General features: G+C 40.8%; 1 protein-coding gene across 4 annotated transcripts in view; it reads right to left on the bottom strand.

Annotated features, from left to right (window-relative positions):
- sbno2b (strawberry notch homolog 2b) overlaps nucleotides 1-17,499 on the bottom strand; it is a 57,860-nt gene that overhangs the window by 11,145 nt on the left and 29,216 nt on the right. For 2 of the 4 annotated variants that reach the window (XM_062395014.1, XM_062395017.1), the window contains 17 exons: nucleotides 8,600-8,779; nucleotides 7,267-7,353; nucleotides 6,158-6,263; nucleotides 5,893-6,053; nucleotides 5,650-5,783; nucleotides 5,378-5,468; nucleotides 5,089-5,232; nucleotides 4,460-4,577; nucleotides 4,262-4,367; nucleotides 3,979-4,132; nucleotides 3,708-3,884; nucleotides 3,168-3,265; nucleotides 2,450-2,532; nucleotides 1,601-1,783; nucleotides 1,129-1,250; nucleotides 915-1,046; nucleotides 665-800 (listed from right to left, as the gene is read on the bottom strand). In XM_062395014.1, the coding sequence (XP_062250998.1) occupies nucleotides 665-800; nucleotides 915-1,046; nucleotides 1,129-1,250; nucleotides 1,601-1,783; nucleotides 2,450-2,532; nucleotides 3,168-3,265; nucleotides 3,708-3,884; nucleotides 3,979-4,132; nucleotides 4,262-4,367; nucleotides 4,460-4,577; nucleotides 5,089-5,232; nucleotides 5,378-5,468; nucleotides 5,650-5,783; nucleotides 5,893-6,053; nucleotides 6,158-6,263; nucleotides 7,267-7,353; nucleotides 8,600-8,779 (2,212 nt within the window). The remainder of the gene's footprint in view (nucleotides 1-664; nucleotides 801-914; nucleotides 1,047-1,128; nucleotides 1,251-1,600; nucleotides 1,784-2,449; nucleotides 2,533-3,167; nucleotides 3,266-3,707; nucleotides 3,885-3,978; nucleotides 4,133-4,261; nucleotides 4,368-4,459; nucleotides 4,578-5,088; nucleotides 5,233-5,377; nucleotides 5,469-5,649; nucleotides 5,784-5,892; nucleotides 6,054-6,157; nucleotides 6,264-7,266; nucleotides 7,354-8,599; nucleotides 8,780-17,499) is intronic. The other 2 variants (XM_062395015.1, XM_062395016.1) reach the window with 2 other exon arrangements.

The raw sequence follows: 17,499 nt of genomic DNA, 5'->3' as shown, positions 1-17,499 counted from the left end.
CCTAATCCTTCCTTTTAGACAAGGTAAGGAGCGTATTCTCAGAAATTTGCACAGCTGCTGATCTCAACACTTCTGGGAGAACATGCTTCATTTGAAGAGGGTGTTATTCACCGAGTACAAAAAAGAAAAAGAAAAAGCAAGTCTCTTTATTTCCACAGAAAAACAACATTATTTCCCCCATCCCTATTATGAGGAAATCATAATTACTGTGTGTGATTCTGCAATGTCTGTCTGTATGTGTGAGCACCAACCTGCCAAACAAAAATTAAGCTACTGAAGCCTTTCTGCAAGTTTGCAACTTGCCGTAAACAACTCTGTGATAGTGTGTGTGGGTGTGTGTGTAAAATATGCAGAGACAGGATGTGTTTTTCTACATCTTTGTTACTTACATCAGAGCAGGACTGACCATCGGTAAAGTATTATATTAGCTGGAACAGTTTGATGTTTCCATATGAAATATCACTGAGACGAATCATTTCTGGCATTAAAGGAGAAACTATTCTTCAACAAATTTCTCTCTCAACATTCCTGATACCCTTTGACCTTAAGGTTACTGCTTATTACAAACATACACATAGAAAGTAGACGATGAAAGAACCGGAAAGCCTTGTCCAGGTTTCTTTCTGTACAAGCGCAACAGACAAAACTCGATTACTTGACTCACCAAACTGCTGAATAGCTCTGTCTGCGCTCCATGGCAGCTCCAGGGTCATGTGGACCCTGCGCCTCTGGTTTTTAATTCGCTTGTCCGCCTGCAGGGAAATCCCGGAGCTGGCTGCCTCTGAGATGATAGCAACGCACTGGAAATAAGAGACAGGTTTGGATTATTTGTGGGAATCTTTCACAAGCAATGTTTAGAAAGCAGCATATTACTTGAAGAGATTTTTCAATGAGAGATATATTGATGCACCGACCTTTTCTCCATTCATGAAGCGGTCTTTTTCCTTTAAGTTGATGTGGTCGATGGTGAGGCCCTGCTCAGCCCGTGACTCATAACGGACGCTGCCATCAGGACGCCGTACCACGCGACCCTTACGACCGGTCATCTGCACACAAAACAATACTTTGTTTGCATGCGATCAGGAAAAAAACTGCTTGAGAGTTTCTCTTTGAGAGTAAGGCTGGTACCTCTGAGACTTTATCTGGTCCGCCAAACTTATCAATGAGCTCATCCAAGGTGTTGAGAGGTAGTTCTTTTCCCAGCTGGGCTATTTTGTTGAGGAGGCTCTGCTTCATCTCCTCTATCCTCGCTGTGAACACAATGCAAAGTGGACATTAACTATCTAACTCAAACAGTTGAGTCATTCAAATAACAGAAGCTTAAACATATAACATGTATTTTAAAGGCAACCAAAATTAAATGTCCTGTTACCTTGAATTAAGTTTGATCATTGTTGGGAAGATTTTGGATAATGTAAATACACAAACAACACAATATACAACACAGGTGGAGTCTGTTTTAATGTGTCAGCTAAAGAGTGGAAGGTTGCTCTACAGTCTTACATATTTAACAGCAGCACAGGGCCTTTGACTTGATCCTCTCACACATCAAACCTCCCGACAACACAAACCAAAAACATCAATACGAGCAGCTCCCTACCTGTCTGGAAGCTAGTGTGGTTCACAAAGATCACATCATCGTTGTCCAGCAGGGAGTCGGGTGAGGAGTTGGAGTCTGTGTCCATGCCGTCGGAGTCACTGCTACTGTCATCAGTGATGTTGATCACACCGCCACTGTCCACTGTGTGCTTGGGTACCTTGTGGTGGCGCCCTCTAGGCTTCCCTGATTGTGCACCGACATAAAAGTTAGAAATGAAACAACAAAACATTTACAATCTCTTTTGTTACAGGTAAATCATTTTATGTAGAAGAGGAGTTTCAAGAAAAGTGGCAAATGTGCCACAAACAACCAGATGAACACAAATGTATATGTGCAATCAAGGCTTTGTTAAATGTTAAATGTTTACTTTATGGCAAATGTCTGGAGATTACCCAGACTTTAACCTTTCACACATGAACAACACAGCAGGAGGTTCTCTGCACTAACGCGTTCACAACAGCATCGAATCCTCAGTTTTCAGGCGAGAGTTGGAGCAGCCGGATGCAGCAGACAGGGTCAGGAAGTGACTTATTACCTCTGCTGTTTAGATCACATGATTCTGTTTACAGCACCGCAACACCGTCGTCAGCTCTTATCACCACAAACTCTCTTGACATATTCGTCGGTGCCCCCCACTCGATCGTGGTGAACCCAGCTGGATTTCTCCTTGATCTCTACAGACTTTATACCCGGAGGACAGGAGGATAAAGTCTGTAAAAGCTGCGAAGCGTCTCACTCAGGCATTTGCGTTCAGACATGCACCTCCTCCGGAAAAAACACAGAGGATATGCGGACTCCAGTGCATGGACTAAAAGCAGCTATGGTGACAAAGACTTTCTATTCACTTACGTTTTCTCTTATTGCCTGGTGCCTTCTCTCTCCTCTGTTTCTCTGAAGGGAAATGTTTCGATACCAGAGACTGGAATACTCCCCTAAAGCAAAAAGAAAGAGGAGAAGAGAAGTTAGAAACTTATTTTGTCTGGAAAGTGATCGGGACGACCCAGGGCAGTTGTGGCAGTTAGACTCCGTACATTCCTGATACGTTATCATTATTAGTGCCAGGTGCTGACAGGCAGATGGACACATTGTGTGTGTATGTGCGTATGAGATCTATTCTACTCAGACACTGAGGGATGTCTGCTGTGAGAGGCTTGGTGTCAAACAAGTTCAGAGCACTTAGCACCTCTCCCCTTTTCTTGGATGAGAAGTTTGATCATTAAATAGCTGCTAATAATGCCTGGCCTCATTGAGGATAAATGGCCTGGACTGAAACCGCATGACTTGAATACTTATCATTTATAGAATGTTAGTGGTGAGGTTCTTAGGCTTTGGAAATCATTTGGCAGAGTGATGAAGCAACTGAATCAAACATGACTGACATAACTTTTAGCAAACAGACAATGATAACTCCTCAAAACAGGATCAAGTGTCAGAAGGTATCTATGGGAAACTGATGCACTTTCCTGTTTTCTGCAAAATGTTACTACTGTCATTTTTAGGAAATGACCTTTTGAATTCATATATCAACATAGAAACAAACAGACAGCTCCTTTCACACTGTACTCACTCTGCTGCAGAGACAAATCTGTCCAGCTGTCCATCATTCTCATCGAGGACTTCTCTGGTGCGAGACTCTCCGGTCGACTGAAGGCCAACAACAATGCACTGTGGTGGACGAAAATGTAATACTGATAAAGCCAATAGTCTGATAAAGACCCTTCTTTGTAAACATCATTTCAGATTTTCTTACCCCAAATATAGTCAATCAGAAATAATCGAACAAAGACATGTGGAGTATTAGGGCCTTTGTCACATTATGTAGACATGTTACATATGTTGTCATCCTAATCACATAATAGTGTCTTATTGGAGTTTTTGTCCCATTTCACAACATCGACATACGAAAGTTACCAAATCCTTTGGAACCCTCAAGACCCTGTTGTTACTGTGGACAAAGTAAAGCATTGACAACCCCTTATAACACTAAATGTTTCCTACGCTTGAAGTCATTCTCTGCTTGTGCAACATCAGTAAATCTAAAAAAATCTTTCCCAAGATTATACACAAATACTGTATGACTCAGTGTTACAGAGTGTGCTGCACTGACCTTTCCGGCCAGCAGATCCTTTTGGGCCAGCTCCACCAGGCAGCGGACCTTGGCAGCGATGCAGAGGTATTTGAAGAAGCGTTGGTGAGACGACCAGAACTGCCCCCACAGAGACTTCCTGCTCACCAGGCCCAGCTCATCCGCTGCACGCAAGAAAACTTGCAATGCCTCTGCCCACTGGACACAGATTCCATGTTCATGTTGAGTTCAACGTAACATGTATTTTACCTCACACATATTAAAAACTGTTTGTGAGAAGCTTGATGCTCACCAGTTTGGCAGCTTTGTTATAGACCAGTTTGAAGTCACTGTCCAGTTTGATCTCTTCAACGCGGAAGGATACCCCTGAGAAGCTCAGCTGCCTGGCAATGTACATACCGCTCACTTTCATGTCCATGGCAACAATCTCCATGGCCCCGACACCTCTGTATAACATAAGAATACACATTATTTAACATAATTGAATCACAGGTTAAGCAGCCATACCTGCAAACTGATTCCCAGTAAGCGCAGTGGTATGAATACATGTAAACTCAGCACCTAACGCTACTGACCTCTTCTCGATGGTGTGCAGGAAGTCATCGAATGCTCGGAAGGGCGTGCCCTCACCCCAGATTCCCAGGCGGCTCATATAGATCATGTTCTTTGGCTCAGAGGCACCTGTGGCGAATATGACCAAAATTAATATTTAAAAATGTTCAGCTATGTTAAATAAGGTGTTACAATTGTGTTTTATGTGTTTGTCGGTCTACCTGTGGCACTGGCATACACCACTCTGGCCCGTGGCAGCTTGTTTTGCAGGTCAAGCACTGCCTTACCCATCTTTGTGGATGTGGCATTCTTGGCTTTGTGGCATTCATCAAATATAATCTGTAATGGTGAAAGGTTAAGGACAAACAACAGTGTGCTGCAATGCCTTAAACCCCTGTTTGATGTTAGCGTGTTCAAAGGAAAGCAGCGCGTACTCAAATGTCAGAGTTAGTTGCTCCAGACATTCTCAGGAATCTCTCCTGCCAGCTCCCTAATAACGGCTATTCATAATGTTTGAATGAGCCAACACACAGCAGAAGCAAAACAAAAAAAAGTGAAAATAATACAATTATCTCTGGATTGAGAAGAGGAGCTATTATGTAAGAGACATCTCCGCAGCAGAATTAAAAACATTATGTCCAGCCTCCTTCATGATGCTTGCTGTGCTAACCCCGAAACTTGAACACTGAGATTTCTGTGTTGTTGTGAACGTGTCGGAGCAGAGAATCTAGTCCTGCTGTTTTCATATATGTGCGGACAAACTCCAGAATTCACATCCAAAAATTGCTATATAGTGTCAGTCTGTGCTGGACAGTTGAAGCATGTGATGGCAACTAAAATGAAAGGATACAACTCCATCAAAGTCTGGCTTGCACCAGTCCAGGATCTGTTTAATTCTCGTCCTTCGCTGCCCGCCTGCTTGGCTCTCTCCTATCAGCGCAGAGTAAGTTGCAAACAGGACTCCTTCTGAGGTAGCTGTGTCTCCATACTTTATCTAGAAAAACAAATCAAACATTTAACACTGGACAAAACGGCTGCTTTGTTTCATCTTCTCTTCTCATGCACTTAAATGACGTAAGCTGTCGCAGAGTAAAACAATTGTGTTCACAGGTTGTCAAACTAAATCCACCTGGACTCACCTTGTTTAAGGCATGCACAGGAATAAGCGGTGCATCTATGTCTTTGAAATCTCTCTCTGCATCAAATTTCAGATCATTGGATATGCTGAACCTGAGGGCAGGAACAGGAAAGTCATCAATTCGGTTACTGCGCAAACATGCTCGGTATAACCTGGCATACAACTGCACACAAAGCACAATCCTAAACAAATGAGACTACAGCTGTTATTTAGCTTTCAGGCTTATCTTATGTCTCCTGGATGAGGTCAACCAGAGAAGTAGATCTCTCTTACCACAGTGCTTTCTTTCTTCCCTTAAGGTAATTCTCCAAGATGATTCCTGCCACAGTGCGGCCCTTTCCGACCCCTGCCCCATCCCCGATCAGGAAGCCGGCTCTCTGGTTGTTCTGAAGGATCACCTCGTGTTGCTGGAGGCACAAGAAGAGCAAAAACACATGAACAAAAGGCACCTATATAACCAAAGCATGACTCATTCACAGAATCCTCATGAAATATAAGTGCACATTGTGTGTTTACCTGGCAGGCATAGATGATGGCCTCTAGCTGCAGAGCGGACAGCAAGCCGCAGTTAATAGTCGACTCAGGGATAGAGAGAGTGTATGTGATGTCAGGAGGAGGGACACTGGATAGTGTGTTGGTCTCCACCACTATGTCAGGATGAGAGATTCCTATGGTGGCTGAAGAGCGGGGGAAAATACAGACATGTAAATGAATGTCATATTATAAAAGAAAAATGTGGAAAAAGTCGATGTGGATGTTGACATTCAGTCTAGCGACCTACATTTCGAAGGTCTGTACTCAGCATATGTGTCTACATGTCCCAGTTCCTCCGTCTCCTCATCCTCAGCATCCTCTTCCTCCTCTGGCGGAGTCTGAGTTCTCTTAGCCTGGAAAAAAAAAAATTTAATTCAACAATAGCTGATTATGAGAGTTTTGTTTCCAGCTTAGGTGAAGATGGTTTTAGCAAGAGACTGTAGCTGAAAGTAAGAAGTGGGTGAGAAGTTAGTAAGATGTTAGCAGAGCAAATGAAGAACTCTTATCAAGGAATATTAGCAGATGAAAGATTGAAATGACAAATTAATTGAGAAGGCGCATTAACCAAGTAATGCAGCAGAATGAAAATGTGCTGACAGAGAAATTAACTTTACATGTTTCAGGTGAATGTTATCTGAGAAATTGGAAATGAGGAGGTTCCCGTTTTGACAGAGAAAGCCAGTCTACAACATTCCTTTTCTTGTCGCAGTATATTTTCTTATTTAATCCTTGTGTAATGTGCTTTTGCAGTGGTCAAAATATGCAACTTGCAGCAATGCTTTCATCACTTGTGTTAATGAAGACTCGTCGAATCAGGCACAACATTACAGCTTCACTTAGGGCAGAGTGATACAACCAAGTATTATATCAAGATAAAAAGATACATATCATTATTTCTTTTAGATTTGAAAACAGATTTTATCTCCTGAGTATAAGTTCTGGTTTTAAAAATCTATGTTTATGAGCAGAGAATGACAAACACTTGATAGAAAGTAAAACATGTATCTGTACTCACTGTACTTACACAATGCATAAGGAATAAATCAATATATGGAATTTTGTTATATTGCTATTGATGAAAAGATTAATGATATTGGTTTATTGCCCAGCCCTAGTTTCACTCATTACTTTCTTCATCCATTGATTTGTCAATAAGTAATCCTCACTCTTAGATAAGTGGCATGTTAGGTTTCTTTGTAAAACAGTCTGAAGCCTATCTTGTATTGCAAACACACAACTGCAGTTTCAACATAAGACGCAAGATACACATCTCTGCATTACTGAGAACTGCAGGCTCGTCCAGTCAAAGAGCTTGGTTTCATTTGAACATAAGATCAGAGAGGTTGATGTGGCTACCTGGAATCCTCCTAAAGGTGGGGTGCTGATAATAGCAGTTATATCATCCAAACTGGCCAAGCCATGAAACCTGCTGCTGCCATTCTGCTGTCAAAAGAACATAAAACGAAGAAACAAAAAATGTAAACAAAAAAAGCATGAGTAATCATTGTGTATGTGCACGTGTGTCTCTGTATGAGCATGAGAACATGTGGGAACTTCAGGGATGTCTGATGGAGCAGCACTCAACAAAATGCAATTTGTTCTCTGGCGATGAAAAGCAGGCAACAACAACAACAAAAGGCAGATAAAGATGTGTGCGTCTGGGAAACATAATGGATGAAATGAGGGCACAATGAAAAGGAAAACATAAAAGGCTTTCAGAGGTTAGGAGAAATAAATGTACTCTGATTTATCTCAAAAAGATATCCTCGGACCCTTCTGATTCACAGAGGCCTGTACGGTGAGCAGTGATGGAAGAAAAACAGCTGAGAATGAAGTAGCTCGCTTCAGATAACCAGCGTAGAAACTGTGATTTAGTACAGTTCCGAGAGAGTCTTTGAAGGGATGCTACATAAAAAAAATCATATTCATTATTGAGGCGCCTTATGCACATCTCAATAATTTTGGCTCTTTGTGCTCCACTGTGACAACGGTGTACAAAACAACTGGTACAATAGAGGTCTGATGTTCTCTGGCAGCAATGTCAAAACAGTTCATTTCATATTGAGTACGTTATGAGATTAATGAATAATTGAAATGTATTTGCAAAATAGCATTTATTGGTAAAGTGTGTGTGAAGACAATGGCTACAAACTCTTGTAAAGTTCACAGAGCATCTATCTTCATTTATGTTAAATCTGAAACACTGAACACATAGGACGTATTTTATTTGTTTTCAACCATTGGAGCTTTTTGATAAAACTTGAACTCCCTAGAAGATGGCCGGTCAACATAAGTAATTTACACAATAAAATGAGTGTCTAACTCAGGGAAAATCCCTGGTTTAACCCTGGTGCCTCATTTTTTTCCTGCTCTGCCTGCTATCACATGACATATTCATAAAAGAAAACAATCGTGTTGAGAGTAGCTTGCACTCAAGCCTTGGTAAAAACAACAGTTGTAGTGTTGATTGTGTTTGTCTACATAAACACAGTTTCAAATTAAATATCCCAAGTGGTTGTGAAACCTATAGCAACGTGCAAGATCAGCATTCATTTTCATTAAGAAGAACAATCTGACTGATTCCTGCTAGCTAGCTTATTTTAAAAATGTTAAGCTACAGAAGAGTCATCGTTTAAGGTTTTGGCATGTTCATGAGTGTTTGTGGTAATGAGGCGTGTTTGCTGCTGACCTCTAGCTGGCTTTGTGCTGGTGTGGTGGTGGTGGTACTAGTGCTGACATCCCAGAGGGTGGGCACCGTGTCCAGGTTATCTGTGCTGATGAAGGACTGGGCATCGGCATACTCCGACAGCGAGTCGGCCGGTGAGGAGAACAATGAGTTTGTGGAGAGGTCATCAATGCAGGACAGGTCCTGAAGGCAGAGGAAAGAGAGGAGGTGTTAAATACTTCGGCCCCAGAAACATGACAAAATACAGAGCAGAGCCAAGAGTCGTATTTATTTTCCTCCACTAAAATAGAGTTCAATATTGTGAAAGGAACACATAGATTCCTGAATCAAAACCAAACACATGCTCTATGCACACACACACACACACACACACACACTATATATATATATATATATTTATATATATTTATTGTGAACCGGACCATAATGGTGGCACATTTATTCTGGATTCCAGCCAGTACTGCACTCTTTTGGCAGTAACACCAGTAGCCTAAACAAATCTAATCATACACAGATGTGTGAGGGTGAACACGTTAAATGGAAAGCGAGCATAATGAGAGTGTGTGTGTGTGTGTGTGTGTGTGTGCGCGCGCGCGTGAGATTTCAGACATGGCTGCCTTCCAGCTGCCTTTCTATTCATATCCTTTCTGAACCATTAGCATGTCATATACTTTATCAAGCCTCTCACTGGCACCCTTGGGCCTCATGGGACTTATAAACATGGATGTGGGGAGATAGGACTTGAGTGATGGGCAGCAGGCAAAAAAGGAGAACATGACAGGCCGTGCCGGATTGAAACTGTTTCTGTATCTGAAAGTATGTAGCTCTTCATTTATTGGTTGGCTGCATGTATATTTTAAATCTGTGGGCCATGTGTTGATATTCCCAAACTCCCATGTTCTGCTGCATGCCTCTATGTAAATTAAACTATTCCCCATGCGTACTATGAAGCTGCCTCAAGCACAACCTTGAGGGCGCAACTTCAATCACTTCGTTCATTCAGCAATTTATGTCACTGTTTACTTCCCTTTAAAGGGATACTTCCACATTTGATGGAATGAGATGAGGAGGGAAAGTAAATACTTTCTTGTCATTGTGCAAAGCTAAAGCTGTTTTTAGACATGAACTCCAGAAAAGGAGTTTAATGTTGTTGAATTAGTCTTAATTTCCTTTTCTCTGAGAGCTAGATAAAAAGAGTGATACCACTCTCATGTCTGTTGGGTCAATATGACACCACAACAGATTGGAATTGCTGCTTTATAGGAGGCGCTGTTGAGCCATTTGCCACACCCATATTACTCAAAAACATGCACATTTTCATCAGGCCTGACGCGCCAGCCAAGTTTGGTGAGTTTTTGAGTATGTTCAAGCCGTCAAAAATGCCAATAATTTGCCTTAAAAATCCAACGAAAAGCAATAGTGCTTTTGAACTATCAGAGATATTTGTCTTACAGTTCATGAAAAGCTACACTTTTTCAGACGCAATACAGAAGTTAGCCACAAGTGGTGATGAGTGGGTTTGCACACAATATGGTATTATGACTAGAGACGACAGTTAGAGGAAGTAGAATGAATCTCTGAAAGCCCAAACTAAAAAACTGTCCAAAAAGACTGCTGCTGATTAACACTGAGACTCCTTTCATAGCTGCCTGTTAACCATTACTCACAGTTCACCTGAAAATATCTCGCAGGGATTGGAAGACAACTCTAATGTTAACATGACCACATCATGTGGGAATGGGGCTCGGTGAGGGTGGTAAACGGCAGGCAGACAAACACAGACTCGGTCCTGCGTGTGTTCAGAGATACACGTGTATATTTTTGCCCTCTGACGTTAAGAGAAACAACTCACTGATCATAACATGTCGATGTTTGTGTGTGAGCTTTTTCAAGGGTACAGCACGCAGCCAATCCGTATTTCTCTCTTCAACTCACTCGCCCTACCTTCCTCTCTCCTTTTCTCCCTGTGCGTGTTTGTGTGTCACTGTGCTTCCTGGGGGCAAGATCAGGCATGAGCTCTGAAAGCAGCCTCTCCAAAGTTGTTCTAGCCCTGCAGACAGCTGAGTGGAACAACTGCCTTTTCCTTGGTGAAAGGGGGGAGGACGTAGATGTGTAGGGTCACTGTAAAATACTACTACCACTCCCAAACACACAACCTGTCACCACCGTCCCTTTTTTGTTTGCTTAACCTGTCAGCTGTGTGTCTTCTGTACTCCCTTCTTTCTTGGCTATTCTGACAGTGGAAAGATGAACAAACAACAAGGTCACCAGAGGCATCATTCCACAGATACCGAATTGTGGAAAAACACAGTTAAGCTCACACACACATATTTCAGCATGGAAAACTGCAGAGTGAAATAACCAACACTTGGTGAGCGGTGTCAGCTAAAAGCTTTTGTTCCAAGCAGAGAGATAACCATAATTTGATATAAAATAATTCTAATAATTTAATTCTACCTAAACAAATCTGATATGAAAATACAGAATTTTCTGGATTAGAATTAAAGTTATGAGCCATTATAATAACTTTCCTTATCTCCGTTGAAAGTTGAGTTTCTATACAAGTTTAGTTATTGATCCATGTTACGTAACAATATGACTTCTACGCTTTCCATATCATGTAGATCTGTGTTCAGGGAGCCTACTGCCATGAGAACCAACGATCCTGATCCTCGAAAATCAGAATACTTGGCCGTATCTTAGTTGACTCTAACCGGTACATGGCCAACCCCAGTACCCTGCTAATCGAAATGTTAATTAGAGCGTAACTGAGGCGTTTTTGTACCCTGTCTGGCCTGTAGTTTACCAATGGCTAGTTCGTCTGCCGTTCCCTAGACAAGGCCCTGCCAAGCAGAGATAAGGCCTGAATTCCAACTACTCTGATGGTAATCTGGCTGCTTCCACAGCCAAAACCATAAAACTACTAATCTTGCCTCCTTCCCTCTCTCTCTCTCTCTCCTGGACAATAAGAATATGTGTGAAATGTGTGTAAATGTGTTTGTTTCTGTGTTTAAAAGTTTTTCTTCTGAAATTAGCTTTCAGGGAATTCTATCTTTTTGACATCTTTATTGTAATTTCTGGAAATAGCTAGTGGGGGGGAAAAAAATCACTGTCTGTATGAGTGTATTTATGTGTGTATATGTACACAGAATAACATGTGAAAGCATGTGTGCATATTTGTATTTCCCGTCATTTGTGCGTTCCTGTTTCTTTTATTTTCACATGTTCTTCGTCTACTTTCCTTTCTCCGCTGCTACAAATGCTGAATCCAGCATTAAACATCTTAATGAAGATGAAACTACTGATAAACAGCGGCAACCATCTGATCACTCAGCAATTACACGACACAACCTTTTGCTCAAATTGACTTGCTTTATAGCTAAAAGCACATATATACACCTACAGTAAGCCCCATCTTGTTTCCACAGAAAGAGTAAATTGTATTTCAGGGGTACTGGTTGATGACAGTTGTCTGCCTACAGATGATTAATGGAGGAAGACTGCAGTGAAAAACATGGCTGTAACATCTCCGTATAACACGGCACACGCAGGGCTGCTGCTAGATGGCTGTGGTTGAAGATGGTGCTTATCAGCTTTTAAAATCTGAACTAGAATAATAGATTTCTAAACACAAACCGTCCACAATCAGCTTGATGTGTTAGGCAGTGTGATGAACAATCTGAAACATGTCACACTCTTTCAAGACAATAAAAAAAAAAAACATGTATGTGTGAAACTCATCCAGCAGTTGTCTGAAGAGATATGAGGAACAGCAGTTTCTGATTTAATGATTAAAATGACAAGGTTATGACGCAGCTGATAAGATCAGGCGCTGCCATACATGGAAGTCCAGCAGCCCTATCTTTTCATTTATAAAGCATAATTTCAAACGGCCTGTGGACTCCTCATTGTCTGTCAGAATCCACTTTGATGGGACTGTAATATATGTAGGTTTTATCACATAGGAACCTTTTTTTTGTTGTTGGCCTCTATTCCCTAAAATGCTCAATATTGTTGCACTCGTGGCCTCTAAAATTACTGAGTTTTTAGAATCCCCTCACTTTATTGTGGTCAATCCTCTGTGATGTAGTCCTTGTCACTGTTAACTCCATTGGGACACAGAAAAGTCAGCTTCAGTTGTCAGACAGTATGTGTTCACGTATTTTGGAGGCATGGCTTCAATCAATCAATAGCGAGGGTTGATTGGAGGGGGTTGGATGTGTCTTTTTCCCCCAAAGTGTAGCCTGCTCTTCCTAGCTTTTTCAGGAATACCAACCCTAGCTTTGATGTAACACATGAACAAGACAAAGACTGAAAAATCCTTCAACAAACATTACAAAGCTTTTATCTGCCTATAATTCATGTAATTGCTACACATTAGAGGCTAGAATGTGTGTCAGTACCAAAATGCAATCTTCAGGTGTGTTCTTCTGTGTATAGTTAAAGACCACATCCTGTTAAGCTCAATAACCTGTTGAGGCCCCAGACAGGCAGGCCAGGGCTAGGGCTTCCCCCTCCTACACACTGCCAGCTTGGCTTCTTTTCCAAGGCCGCGAAAGAAGCCAAGCCGGCCACCCACTTACCCCACACACCCACATGTACAAACAAACACACACCTCAAATGACCTCACCCTGTACATTTTTGTCAACTCTAGTTTATTCTGTCACAATTCTTTTAAAACACATCCCCCTATTTCCCCCTCCCCCACTTTGGCCTTTCAGCCACAATCCTAGTTTTGTTTTCTCAGTGAATTCTGCTGCATTAAGAGGATCATCTTAACCTGACACTTACTCTATTCATTTCCGTGTAGCTCAATATCTTTTGGGGAGATATAATCATCTGCCAAACAGTCACATGAGGTCATAGATGGCATTGCATTACAATCACTAGTATGTACCAAACAATACAATTAAATTACAAATAAATAATCTCAGAATACCATTTTACACTGCACTGTATGTTGACTGAAGTCAATGAAAATTCAATAACCTCATTGCGAAAAAAATATATAAATGGCAGTGGTTTGTCAGAGCAGCAACTGAGCCCTTTCCAATTCTCTCTCATTATTCTGATGCTTAATATCTTGTAAAATATCAGTGTAACCAAACATAACAGTGTCACAGAGTCGAAAATTTGCACTGAAAGCTGTCAGCATCTGTGTTTGTCGATGGGACGGTGGGACAGAGAATTATTAAATCACCCTTCCCACTCCATGATCAGCTGGCTGAAACAGCCCCCACCCCAGCCAAGGGGTCAGCTGTTGACCTTGTTGCAGTCAACAGACCCTGATTGATGACCTGTGTGTGTGTGTGTGTGTGTGTTTTCGTTCGGTGAAAAGCCACCAATGGTGTCTTGCTCTCTGTGTGTATTATGTTATGTCAATCTGTCTGCATGTCTGACATCCCAGGCTTATCTGCTGGGCTGTGACTTTAATAGCAGGACTCTGATCTTTACTTCTTCCCTCACTTTCTTGCAGACTATTTAATTAAATAACTTTTGAGGAGACTATTTTGTTTTAAGTGGTACATTGATTTGTTGTGTTGCGTAAAAATTAAGTGTTTTGTTGACAGCAAAAGCCATCTTTTACATGAAGACATAAATCTGCTTATCCTGTCACAAATCCTTGATCAAGTAGACAACTTGTCAAAAAGACTTTGTATTTGTGTATAAAAATACATGGAAATATTATCTTGTTTAGATCTATAAGAAGACTGGGTAACACAAACTCCAGACAAAACATACATTCAAACACTATTAAAGGTCTGTAACAGACAGCTGAATATCTCAGGGTTAGAGAATAGTAACACTAACCACAAAAACCTTAGGTTTTTACTGCTGCCAAGCCATGAATGGTAATAACATTGACGTTTTATGTCTTTTTTCCCCAATGAGCAAATATTTCTAAGATTCAGATTGACCTTGCTTGAAAGCTGAGCTGAAATAAATGTTCTACTTGTTACCTCTGAGAAACAAACAAATATTAAATCTTCATTCCGATTGCCCTTTTATAACTGTTGGGTCAAAATAAAGTATTGTTTCATACTTGTTCACCCTAAAGACAGATGATTATAGCCGATCCCAGCCCAACTGTTCGAGGCCAATCAAAGAGGTATACCCATTCCAACCGCCTCCTGACAGGCAGGCCGTGTGGTGCCAAGTCAAGACAGGGTGAACTTGCTGCTTACACAGCTACTAGAACTTTCCAGTGTTTTCAGATTTTCTGGGAAATAAAAAGATCCGATGTCAAGTGTCCCGACAAGCAGCTTCAAAGAACACGCTTGCAAGTTATGTGTGCGGAACAGCCTGAAGCTAACATTGAACTCAATTATTTTGGCTAATAAGAGGAACACGACTTTTCCATGCACATGGTGCTGCCAGCAAATAATCCACCTGACAAATTCAGATTCTTTCTCCAACAGAAAGGACGAGCAGAGTAAAATGTGTCAGGCAACACAATAGAAAAAATAGGGCCAAAAAAAGATTCCAAAGCAATGAGGGAAATTCGGTCCACTGTGTATTTGGTGCCAAGAGGAAGTCACTCACAAATGGGTGCCATTGACGATGAGTTGGCATTAACAGAGGTATGTCATAATAGTTTAAACCTGCATTTCGGGAAGTAAAAGAAAATAAAGGGTTCCAAAAAACACAATTATTCTGAAATGTCTTTGTGATAATTAGACATGAACAAAAGAAACACAAAGCACATGAAACTAGACTCACACTAACAATAACTGTGTTTTTGTTTACTTGTGTTTATGTGTGGGAAACAAATTGCTTGTGTGAGCCTGCATCCATAGTGTTTACAGAAGCGGATGTGATGGAGAGTGATGACGCAAGATGACGTCTTAATATGCAGAAATTTCCACACAGCCTACTGCACAATACTTGCTGAAGGGGTGAACGCTGTCGTTTAAAACAGTCAGCGACGAGGTCTAGTGGATAGCTGAAAATGTTACGGAATCTATGAAACGATGCAACTGGGCCATAAGTTTAAGAATATGGCAGTAGCCCCGAAGTTAATATAATATATTTAGAGAACAAAAAAACATGAAGTATAATCTAAAATGAAATTCAAAGTAAAGGTTCGGTGTCTGTCACCAGGGAATATACCGTGTGATCATATCCCATGTTCAATTGCATTATGTGTTTGTACAAACATCTTAAGTCTATATTCACATCTTCTCATTATCTGAATCAATTGTGGCTTCTCTTGTCATGACACACAACCGCACTTTCACACACCTCATGCTGTGGGTCAGGATGGTTGGTTTGTTGCCCGTAAGTTGCTGACTTGGTTCTTAGCCAAGTCTGGTAACTGATGCAGGTATTAACTCTTTTACTATAACGATAAGTTAATGAAGGCTTATATTCTACTTATTCGGTGAACCACCTAAAGTCGACGGAACCCCTAAAAATATATTATCTACCAAAATTAATGGTACACTGTGGTCAAATTCTCCACAGTTATTTGTACTGTAAAATCTTTAATAACCATAATTACTGTGATGAAATGGTGGATTCTGTCCAGCATTGAACAAAATACTATCCAGCATTAACCAAAGTCAGCAAGTCTCCAAGATGCAGGCGCAGCAAGCGCAGCAAGCGCAGCAAGCACACATTTGTCGTGTGTTGTAAAAACATGGCAGAAGGAGCAGCAGGCCGGTGGGGGCTGTAACACCAGGAGAACTGCTCGTAATCTCTGGTAATAGCTATCAAATGCTAACATCCACTGTCACTACCATGTGTTGAACAAACACTGATATTTTGCCCTAACTCTTCTGCACTCCATAAATAATGAAAATAATATTATCACTTTTATTGATCATTTGTATTTTGTCAATATAATAATTCTAGAAATTTCTATATTTTGTGTATCAGTAATTTACAAATTTGACACCACATTTTAACAATCCTGCGCCATTTTAAGCATGCAGTTATGCAGGAGAAGAACAACTAAGCACATTTGATGTGCTCTTCAGATGCCTTGTTCTTAACAAAACAATATTGAGAACTATGAGTGTCTTTGTATTTATAGATGACCGTGATAAGCATTAAACCCTGAAATGACGGCACAACATTTCAGCTTTTTTTTTTATACGACAAAAGAGCAACATCTCAACTGTGACTATAATATGCATTTTTAAATGGTTATCATGCAAACATTGAGCAAGTATGGTGTATATTCTAGACAGGTTGCTCGTATATTACAGCGCAAACACTTAATTAGACTTATATATTCAAACCTACAAGCACATTTTAGAGAGACCTGCACTTGGGGAAGAAACCAGAGAGCTCTAGACACCCGCATGCAGACACGATGAGAATGTGCAAACGCGCAACATCTGAGATACACAAAGCTTCTCAGAAGTTATTTTATTTGTCTCTTTGTCTTTGCCTTTATTTAATTTAAGAATGTACCACCAATGTGTTAATTTAAATTAATGATAACTCTGAAGACTGGTTTTCAAGATGTTCCTTGTGATAAAGTTTTTATGGCCTTGAACGAAAGGCTCTATACATAGATTGCACTACAATCTATCGAAACACTAATTAATATGGTAGATCACAGAATATCTCTTATTTACTCATATAGCTGCTTTGAATTTGAAAGCAAAGACGACAACAACAGTGCAAACAATTTACAAGAAAAGTAGAATCGTTCCATTTTGTCAGCTCCACAAGTTAAAACTGACATATGAGCTAACAGGAAAACCAGATGATCTATAACACCTTTATATACAGTCTAATGTAACACACACTGACACAGTGTCATCTTCATTCTGCTGCAAAGCCTGTCCTGCCTACTGTCAACTGTCAGAGCGGACAGATTTACTGCACGTATCCTGCATCTTGGCAGCATGAACTGTTTTCAAGGCCAACAATAATTACTTAGAACATCACT

The sequence above is a fragment of the Platichthys flesus genome, chromosome 9 (assembly GCF_949316205.1).
Source record: "Platichthys flesus chromosome 9, fPlaFle2.1, whole genome shotgun sequence".
NCBI lineage: Eukaryota > Metazoa > Chordata > Actinopteri > Pleuronectiformes > Pleuronectidae > Platichthys > Platichthys flesus.
This window is presented reverse-complemented; position numbering and strand designations above follow the sequence as displayed.